Genomic DNA, 10,841 nt, shown 5'->3' with positions numbered 1-10,841 from the left:
GAACAGCTTACATATTAACTCAATCATCAGTGAAGATCAGGTTCTTTATTTATTTGTGGAAAAATTTTCTCACTTACGTACATGGATATAACTTAATTATAATGTATAATAATCTCTTAATAACCATATATGTTCCTTATTTCTCAGCCAGCTTAAGTAAGTATGTATGTATGTCTATAAATATATATATATATATATATATATATATATATATATATATATATGGGGAATACATGTTAAATATGAGCCACTTGAAGGCAATCCTCATAGAAGTGCTTCTTGAAAGCATCCATATGAGCCACTTGAAGACATAATGCAACAACCACAGAGCCATCTCCATCGGAACTTGGAAGAATCAATGAATCCCCATCAAAATCATGAGTTCCTGGACCCATATAAATCTCCTTCCCCCACCCAAAATCCAGACCATATATCGGCAATGTTAACCAGCTCACAACTCCAAGATTAGGGTTTCCATAGAAAGGCCCTTGGTCACTTCCCAAAGCATGAAGGTCTTGAAACCGAGTCAAATCCGGTTGGTTCTTCAAGTTTTCAATTGCAGACAACACGTAATCATTCGACACCTTCTCGATCGCCTCCCTTATTCTACTCGCAGCGTACCCCAATGGTTTTGAAACCAGCTCCCCCGAATGACTCGTCGCAATCACATCGAAGGTTGCGTTTCCGAAGTAGCCCTGAGGCAATGGGGGTTGCATTCGACTACGTGAGTCAACGCAAACTCCCAATGCCGTTGGCTGCTCGGCTTTGTGGTTCCTTGCCTTGCAAGCACATCTCCATATATGCCCCGAAATTGTCTCGTAACGTGTGTAACTGCCACGATTAGTAGTACTGCCAAGAGGGTAATTGTTGTTGTAAAGGTTGTAACTATCATTAGCCTTACGCTTGAGTTTCTCGAGCTGATCTTTACCAAGTCTTAGCATGGCAACAGTGGTTTTCTTCTTTCTTTCCTGTACGTTATCTGATTGCCCCAGTAAAAGGGGCGGCTGGTCGAACTCTGAATGGTCAAGCCGTGGAGGTTTTGCTGCCGTCCGGCTGCTGGAATCTCCTCCTTGCATGGCTTTTCGATCCAAAAACGGTGGTACCTCCAATGGCTCACCCCTAGCAAGGCGGGCCCACTCAGAAATGAAATGTAGTGCACTTGGGCCGTCAACAACAGCATGTGAAATGGTGAGGCTAAGACTAACACCACCACACTTGAACCTAGTCAATTGAACAAGCAACAAGGGAAGTTCATGAATCGGGAGGCTATAGTCAACCATGGGGACAAGATAGTTATACTCTGGTGACGGGGAAAAGTCACCAAAGTCTTCGAGTTTGGAGTCGGACTCGGCTTCAATGAAATCGACCCCCATGGCATTGCAGTCGAGCTCGAGGCGGCCGCCGCCTATCCAACGCAGGCGGCCTGCTAAGGGGTAGAAGGAAACCAATGCACGGGCTAATGAGTCTTTAAGTGTGTTGGGGATTACGTCATCTGGTGTGACCCAGTTAGGGTTTGATTTGTAGAAGTAGATGGTGGGAATATGAGTGATGGTTCCAACTTGATCCCATTCCGATAGAGTTAAGGAACCTTTCCATGTGGGTTTAGAGGGTTTCACTGCTTCGCAGCCTTTGAACTTCACCTCCATTTTTGTATAAGTTTTTGGTACGTAGAGGTTGAAATTGATATGCGTACTCAATCAGGTGCATTGGTTTTTATAAGGGAGATGGATGCACCTGTTGATGTTGTGGTGAATCTGGGTTTGGTAGGCGCAGTGAATTAGTTGGTGATAAAAATCATCAATTTCACATGAGAATGGTAGTTCCCTCGAGAAAGCCTCAATTTCAGTGGTTGTCATTTTTCATGTGGCCAACAAATATGGAAGCAAGAATTGGATGCCGCGTCAACTTTGGCCAAAGTAACTTCTAATTTTGTCTCCTTTTTATTTCTCTATTCATCTGACATCATGAACATATTTCTGATATACTCTTCGAGGTAATAGAAAATACAGTGTTACTGAATCAACATTATTAAAATATATTTTCCTAGTTAATATTCTCTGAATGATTCATCATTCCAAAGTACCCATAAAAAAAAATTCTGTGTGGCAGATGGATATATATTAGTTTTGAAGTTCATCCCAAAGATTAATTATGAATTAAGATTTTTTTTTATAGCAACTTAATTAGAGCATCAGCAATGAGGACCTAAATTTGGGTCCAAACTTAAAATTTGAATCTAAAGTGTAGGAACTGAGCTGCAGTAGGAAAAAATTGGACCTATATCTGCCAGAGACCCAAATTTGAGAGCAAATCTGATCCAGTCTTGAACCCAAAAAAAATTGGACCCAAATTTGTGAGACCCGCCGCATTGTGTTGATGATGCATGCAAGGACATGCAAGTGGGGTATGGGATCAGAAAATTTGCATGCACGTGGCCTATGGGATCAGAAAATCCTGGGACTCACACTTTCTTTTAAGGGGCCGCAACCACTTACCCAATTTCAGCTTACAAATTGCCCACTTGCTCCACCAACAGTTTTTTAACCTCATTTACCCAATCTAACATGTATTGACAGCTTTGCCCCCTATCATTAAATTGAAACCATCTCTCTCTCTCTCTCTCTCTCTCTCTCTCTCTCTCAAATCTGCCTCCTCACCCAAACCACCGTTGTCAATCTGGCAACAGCTTCCCTGGCGGCTTCTCTACCATCACCGGCGGCCACTCCATCAAGCCCAGGTAGGTCCTCGAGCCCTATCGGAATTCCAGCAAACCCTAACGTGCCAATTCTAAGGCGTCGCCTCGTTTCTTACGCCACCACCACCCTCTGATCGATTAGCTTCTCCGCCCGATTGAAATCTATCCGAGCCGAGCGATCACCCACCCGGTTAATCGCCGATGGCGTTGAATGAAGACGAAGAAGAGAAGGAGGAGGAGTGCGCCGTCGAAGCCGAAATTACAGCGATCGGAGCCAGCGCTGGAGCTTCCTCAGCCTCCAAGAGTGATCGACGGCTTATAAAACGACCGACTCGTCGTCCAGACCCGAACGTCGACCGACGTATAGCCTTCAGAAGCCGGATACGAAGCCACTGTGCCGCCGAAGATGGTGATTGGGTGCCCAAATCAGTTTCTGGTTTTTTTTTTTTTTGCTACCCACTACATTTCTGGCTGGTCAAATTTTATTTTTCTAGTAGTGATTGCTTTTTTTATTATGATTTGGTTGGCAATAATAAGATTATTGAAAGGCAATAATAAGATTACTGAGGGGCAATAAAATGTTTATTGTGGCAATAATAAGATTATTGGGAGGCAATAATAAGATTATTTGGGGGCAATAATAAGGTTATTTATTTGGATAAACCTCCGAAAGCTTTCAAAATTCAAAACATCTTCATTTTTCACTAATTATTGATCCCCAATAACAAGTTTATTGGGGAGCAATAATATGATTATCGGTGGGCAATAATATGATTATTGGGGGGTAATAAAATCAGACGACGGAATCCGGTCACCAGTCCAGTAGTCGGATTAGAGATTCCGGTGACTGGTTGTCGGATTCCGGTCACTGGACGAAGGTTTCCGGTCACCGGTTGCATACTCCGGTCACCAGTCACCGGTCACCGGAGACCGCGGCCGGCCACTGGTCACCGGTGCACAGCAAGGTGGAGGATGACTTTTCTCTCTAAGTGAGAAAGAAGGAAAGGGCAAAAAAGTCCCAAAAATAAATAAAAAGAATAAAAAAAAAATTAATTGGGTATTAGGGAAATAATCCCTTAGTGTTTTGGGTAAATGAGGTTAAAAAACTGTTGGTGGAGCAAGTAGGCAATTTGTAAGCTGAAATTGGGTAAATGATCATTTCCCCTTCTTTTAACCCAACGGCTCTTTCCATGTTTAATTAAAGGCCAAGATTCAATCTAACGGCAAGAAATAGATTCCATCAATTATATATAAATTTGTTTTACAGTTTTTTTTTTTTTTGAGAAACGTAAAATTTTGATATTGTAATGAATAAATTTAATGAATGTTATGTTTAATGTTTGATGGTTAACTTTTATTTATACTAATTTGTTAGGCATTTTCTTATCTTAATTTAAGTTATATATATATATATATATATATATATATATATATATATATAGGCCTGATCTACAGCGGATGTCCGCACTTTCGCTGACGTGCGGACGACAACGCAGCAGGCTGTTCCAGGCAGCGACGGCGGTGCGGAGCTTGCAGGATGGAGGCCGGAGGCTTCCTAGACGCTTCTGGACAGCGATTGAAGTCGGAGCAGGTCGGGGTTGCAGGTTTCTGGGCAGCGACCCGACCTGCAACTGCAACGGGACATGCAGCACTGCAACCTCATCGCCGGCTACTCCACCCGACTGTAGACAGGTCCGTCCGACCCCTGGCCTCAGTCAGGAATGCTCCGCCGCTCTGTCACGCCCCGAGCCGAGCTGTTGCATCGTCATCCGCACTTTAGCGAAAGTGCGGACGTCCACTCTCGATCCTCTCCGTATATCGTGTGTGTGTGTGTGTGTATTAAAACAAACATAAAGTAGAAGACTCAAATATGAATCTGTTCCACAGTGGCAAGATTTGTGTTTTGGACCCAAATTTGAGTCTAAAAATTGAGTCCAAAATATGGGTCCTAAAATAAGTCATGTACCACTGCAGCACCCAATAAAAGTAAGTCATTTTGTACACTATTCAGATGGACTCAAATTACTATTCCAACTTATTTGGACCCAAATTTGAGTCCAAAAAATGAGTCTCCACTGCTGATGCTCTTAGGAGGGGACCAAACCAAATCTTCTTACAAAGTCAATTAAAAAAAAAAAGCTATCTAAACTAAAATTGAAGAAGACCCAATTGGTCGCTATTGCAATACTATAAGATGAAAAGATGGAGGAGCGTCCCACTACATTATATTTGAAGAAGTTGTACCATATTTCACCAAAACGCTGACGATCTTATTTCCTTTGCGAAAATATGTGAAACATAGAAACATGCAACGATAAACAACCTGCAAATTGTTCTCCTTTTTTATTTTATAAGAATTAATAAGGTTTAAGTGATACTAGTTCGTCTGTAGCAGTTTAAGAAGAACATTGAGATATGTACCACACAACCACGAGGGGGAATACTACAACCTGCCCTCTATCCATCCTTCTTAGGTCCTTTATTAAAAGAAAAGAAAAGAAAAAAGAGTAAAAAATAAACAGGGTGGGGGACTAGACCAAGACCACCCTCCAAACAAGAAGAGAAAAACAATAAGATAACCTAGAGGGTATACAACTTAAGGAAAAATAAACAAAGATTTTGTGTATTCAACTTTTTAACGGCTCATATGGATCAATTCAAACCTAAAGGTAAAGATGCTGGTGAAACAGAATCATGAACACATTTATACCAAACTTTTGTGCTCTTTGCCAAAACTTGAGGTTTGTTGAAAATGGGAGGTAGTTTTGCAAAAGTCTTATTGACAATTAGATCAAGACAAGTTTTACCCAAAACCAAAAGCTCGTTGCAACACCTAAGAGCAAGTTCACTCGTTGGGACATTTGATTAAGGTTATTGGGTCAGACATTATTCAGTGCTTTTTTATATTTGTTTCCACCCGTTGGGTCTAGGTCACTGGGTTAGTTTAGAAACTGACCTAGGTCACTCTGGGTCATTTTATAGGTCAGGAAATTGACCAAGAGAGTGACTTAAAGTGACCTTGGTCAGTTTCCAAACTGACATAGTGACACAAACCCAACGGGTGGAAATAAACATGAAAAAGCAGTGAATAGTATCTGACCCAATGACTTAGTGATCCAACTAGTGAATTTGCTCTAAAGGGAATACTACAACCAGCCTACCACATGTCCCTTGTTAGGTCATTTATTAAAAGAAAAGAAAAAATAGTACAAAATAAAGAAGGTAGAGGACCAAGCCAAGACCACCCTCCAAACATGAAGAGAGAAACAACAAGACAAAATAAACAAAGATCTCCCGTAAACTTTTTAATGGCTTGTATAGATCAATTCAGATCTAAAGGTAAAGGTGCCGGTGAAACCAAATCATGAACACTTTTATTCCACACTTGTGTGCTATTTGCCAAAACCTGATAAAGCAGTTAGTAGGGTGGAAATAGCCACACCCTTTGTTAAAACTGGGATGTAAGTTTGCAAAAGTCTTATTGACAATTAGATCATGACAAGGTTTGTTAGAAGGTGTTAGTATAGGAACTTGTATGTTGGCATTCCCTTTATACAAAACTAGAGAGTTCTAGCTTAAATGTGTTTGAGAAGAATGATCTTAACAATTGGAATTGAGGTTCATGGCTTGAAACACAAGACAAGATCCTACTGACTCGTATGGAAGGTCTGGTAAGGTTCATTCATTACATTGTGCATGATTGAGTTCCAGGATTGTTAGCTGTGCTTCAATCCTGAAGTGGTATTTTTAGTGTTCTCACCTTGTATGTTGTCTAAGTGTCTGGATTTTTAAAAGGAATGTCATATCAAGTGTTTCTGTTAGTGTTTAATTCTTTGATTTGGACGTGTATTGTTTAGAGCACATATCTCCTTTTGTTAGGATAAAATCAGTTCTTATTGCATATTATCTTTTAGGGAAATTTGTTTCCTAATAGGTGTCAATTTACTTTTATTGGTATTTATCACACCCTAATTGTTTTAGGGGGAGTCTACTCTTGACGCATATATATGTCCTGCATTAGGTTTCTTTTCTTTACGCTTTGCAAGACAGAAAAGTTCATTTGTTTCAAAAGGCAAAGCTGTGTCTTGATCATTAATTCATTTGTTCCATGTCTAAGTGAATTAGTGAGTCAAGGATTCATTCATACATCATCCATATCATTCTTATGTTTGAAAGTCCTACGAGTTCAGTTAGGAGTCAAGCACAATCAAGAATTGAAGAGTGACAAGTTGAGACATGTGAAGCACAACTAGAGGTATATTAGCAAATTAATGTGGAGTAGTTCAACCGGCTAGAATGAGTTTAGTTAGAGGTAACCGAGTCCAGAGTTATCCGAGAGGTTGTAAGTCTACTTTGTAATTTGACTACTATCTCATAGTGTATGCTTGAGCACTTGGCCTTCAAGAGTTAAGGCCACGCAGTTGTTTACCTCACCTTGAGAATTTTTAATGCATAAACAATTCCTATGTTTTTGCTCATTTTGTTTTCTATTCTTTTGTGTTGGCTGATCACTTAAAGTTTTGATTTAATCTCTTTTCGTTCATTAGGGATGGCAAGCTTCTTTCAATCCCTTAGCAACGTCCAGAAAATTATTTGTACTTAGGAGTGACTTGCCTATTCACCCCCCTTTAGGCCATTCTAGTACTTTCAGAAGGATAACAGAACTATATAATAATGCTGAAATATAAGATTATTCACTTATTTGTTTATAAGTGTAAGTAAAAAAGTTTTAGCCCTAGTATGTGGCCCAAAATCCAAACCCAATTGGCTTAAATAGCTTATAGAAAAATTCCACGACCAAAAACAGATCAAACACCAACTACTTCACTCCTAAACTTAAAGTTTTGTCCTGTCTCTTCATCGTATTCTTCACCTTCAGATTCTCTTCAATCTGAATGCGCTAACTATCACCTTAGAAAAGCAAAAAAGCCATACCTACACCATAGGTAACTAGGAGGTGCCAAAGGTCTTGGAAAACAAGTTTCTGAATTGGTGATTCCTCAAAGCTATATAGCAGGAGCTAAAACCCTAGATATCTGGAGGTGGTGAGTCGAGTACCTATATGAGTAAGAATGTAACTAGAGTCTCCAATTTTTCTTTTTTTAGAACTATTTACAATTCTATGTTTCACCTCTTTTCCAGACACTATAAATAGGCTGAGCAATCTGCCTTCCATATAGTTTCTTGAGTTTGCTAAAATACTTTTAAAAAAAAAAAACAGAGATAGAGAGAGAGAGAGAGAGAGAGAGAGTTTTGGTGTCTTAGAAGTGGAGGAGGAAGAATTTAGGTGTGATTCTTTTTATGATCTAATCAGTTTTGTTAGTTCTAATGATTTGTTTGTTTTGCAAATTGGATTATGTTTCTGATTTCAAACTCCATAAACTATTATAAGACCTGCAAATTTGAAAAGGGATTCATTCTGTTAGAAGGACTTGCAGTAGATTTAAAGATCAGTAAGAATTAAATTTTATTGTTTCGGAACAAAAATGTTTACTCATCTTTTTATTCTATTTGATTACCAGTTTCTTGTAAAATAGTTTACACCAATGGTCTTAAAATTATTCAAATTAGAATTTGAAATCACTTTTGAATCTTTTTTTTGTTCCTTTGGTCAATAGAGTTTCTGGAAAACATAAGATTAGCAGAATCTGACATAAGAAGAGTCAAGAAGCAGGTAGGAAAAATATGCCGTTTTTAAAGTTAAATTTACATAACCTTAACTCATCCTTCAATAAAGCTTTGTTTAAAGTGTCGTTTTCTTTTTTGAAATATTAGAATGTCTATTTTCAGTACCTAGAAGTTTTGCACAAATTAGAACTTTAGAAAGATACATTAAAATAGAAGAAATAAGCACACAACAGCAATTTTGCAGAAAAACATGGAACTATAGTTGAACTTTAAAGATTCATAATTAATGCCAGAAAAAATCATTTTTCAGGTGTTTCAAACTCTGAGAGTTTCTTTAGGATGTCAGCTACAATTTGTTAGAAGGCCTTGAAAGCAAATTCAAAACAAATTTGTACAGTTTTTAATTTGAAGGCGACTGGGTCAGAAAACTACAGTGTTTAAATATGTCAAGTAAAACCTGTTTTGGTTAAACAACTCACTGCTCATGTTTTTAAAGTGTCTTAGCTTAGTTATGATTAAATTTTATGTGTGTGGAACTAATGAATTCTACTCTTTCAATAGGAACTTGTTGTTTTCATCTGGATACTTAATGTGAAAAACGATCAAAGTAGGGAGAAACTTGGGGAGCCTCTATTGTTTGTATTGTATGTTTGTCTAAATGGTTGTATGCTTGTTTTAAAATGATTGATAGTGTATCAAGTAGATATTTTATTGAATGGATTAATGCATCAATCAGTAAACATGTGTAAGGGAGGGGATGGTGATATGTGCAATGTTATTGAAGTAAGTAAGTTGAAATTTATCTTCTATTTAGTTGAGTCTATAACCTTAGCAAATACCAGATCCTAGGTATGCCCGTTATTAATATGCAATTAGTAAAGGATATGGAAAGAGTAATTCAGGACTAGCGAAAGGAGAATGGACAAGATGACTAGCAAAAGAGGGCTTGGGGGATTGATTTTGAATGGGGGATTAGTTCATAGAATACTTTGAGTCACCTTCGGGGTAAAATACATGGTATGAGACATCTAGGCTCAGTTTATTCTGCAATGTGGATTATCAGAAGTAGACAATAGTTGCATCCATTCATTATTGTTGTTTCTAATCTATGTTATTCAAAGAGGTTTTATCCTCCTACTGGGCAATTTGTACTTACCCCTTTAACCATTTTGCAGGTGACAAACAAATAGTGTGAAGTCATTTTCCTTCAAGGACGTTATTAATTATGTGATATACATGTACGTTTTTTTATCATATTTGCGTTCCTACAATAAGACTTGGAATATAGATGGTCTTCTGTTGTAAGTGTTGGTGTAAAATCCTTATGTAATTAAGGTTGTGTTTCAATTTTCTAACCCTATCAATCGTCGTTCTTTTCCAATATTTTCATATTGGGAGCTTCTATTCATACCTCCAAAATTGATATTTTGACCTCTCCACTTAATCAATGTTCTAAAAAAGGGCCTAGGTGGTAAGGAACCGATTGGATTTTGGCCTAGGCGTTACCCTTAGGCGCTGGGCTACTAGGCGGCCTAGGCGGTTCTAGGTGGGGACTAGGCGGTGCTAGGCGGGGACTAGGGGACCCTAAACCCTAATTTATTGGGGCATTTCATTATACACCCAATTTCTAGAATATTTAATGGAAAAAACCCACCTATTATTTCTTTTCAATCTACACCCAATTATTGCCAACTAGGATAAAATATTAGATTTCATTTTTCAAAGAATTACACAAATTGTCATAATTTAAATCTGACAAACATAAATCAACTAGCAAAACTAACGTCATCTTTAATACCTTAATTGTAGATCTTTTTTATTGGTCCCATTATTATCGCAATTTTCATTAAATTCATCATGATTGCTAGAATTATGGATCTTTTTTACATGCATAATTTTCTGAATTCAAAAGTTATATAGATTTAAGTGAATGTGATATTTACTTTTTGATAATTTAAACTTTCTATTTTAAAAGTAACTTTCTGTTTTACTTGCAATCTAACCTAAAGGTAGAAGTTTAAAGTTTTTAACCCAACTAATAGATCGTATTTTTTTTTTTTTAAATTACAACCTAAAGTTAGACAGGTATGTTTAGTTAACTTGATTTCTAGAAATTTTCATATCAACCTATTTATTAGAATCATTTTTAATATCAACCTCTTTCTTAGGTACTCTATCATTGCGAGTTGACCATGTTTATTAGGTTGAAAGTCTCTATATTATACCTATATGCGTATACCTATATAATAAGCTAGGTATCTGATCATCAAAACACTTTTTCTTGTTAATTTGATTTCAAGTATGTATATGATATATAGGAGGTTTTTTTTTGTTTGTTTTTTTTGTATGACACAGACATCTCTATATTACAATTTTTTTTTTTTTTTGTATCATACCTCTTTATTAGGTTTTCTACTATATTATACCTATGATTGTAGAAGATACGATCTTTTTTTAGCTTGAAGGTTTATGGTATTCAAGCCTCACTTTCATCTAATTACTTAGTAGGTAAATTAGA

At 37.5% G+C, this 10,841-nt stretch overlaps 1 protein-coding gene across 1 annotated transcript; it reads right to left on the bottom strand.

Moving 5' to 3' along the window:
- Positions 1 to 202: 202 nt before the first annotated feature.
- Positions 203 to 1,669, bottom strand: LOC112177725 (spermidine hydroxycinnamoyl transferase). Its single transcript, XM_024315987.2, has one exon. The coding sequence runs from the start codon at positions 1,644 to 1,646 to the stop codon at positions 237 to 239; it is 1,410 nt and encodes a 469-aa protein (XP_024171755.1). The 5' UTR covers positions 1,647 to 1,669; the 3' UTR covers positions 203 to 236.
- Between the last annotated feature and the right edge of the window lie 9,172 nt (positions 1,670 to 10,841).

The sequence above is a fragment of the Rosa chinensis genome, chromosome 7 (assembly GCF_002994745.2).
Source record: "Rosa chinensis cultivar Old Blush chromosome 7, RchiOBHm-V2, whole genome shotgun sequence".
In the NCBI taxonomy this organism is placed as follows: domain Eukaryota; kingdom Viridiplantae; phylum Streptophyta; class Magnoliopsida; order Rosales; family Rosaceae; genus Rosa; species Rosa chinensis.
Note: the sequence above shows the minus strand (reverse complement) of the source record. Positions and strands in the feature narration are given on the sequence as shown.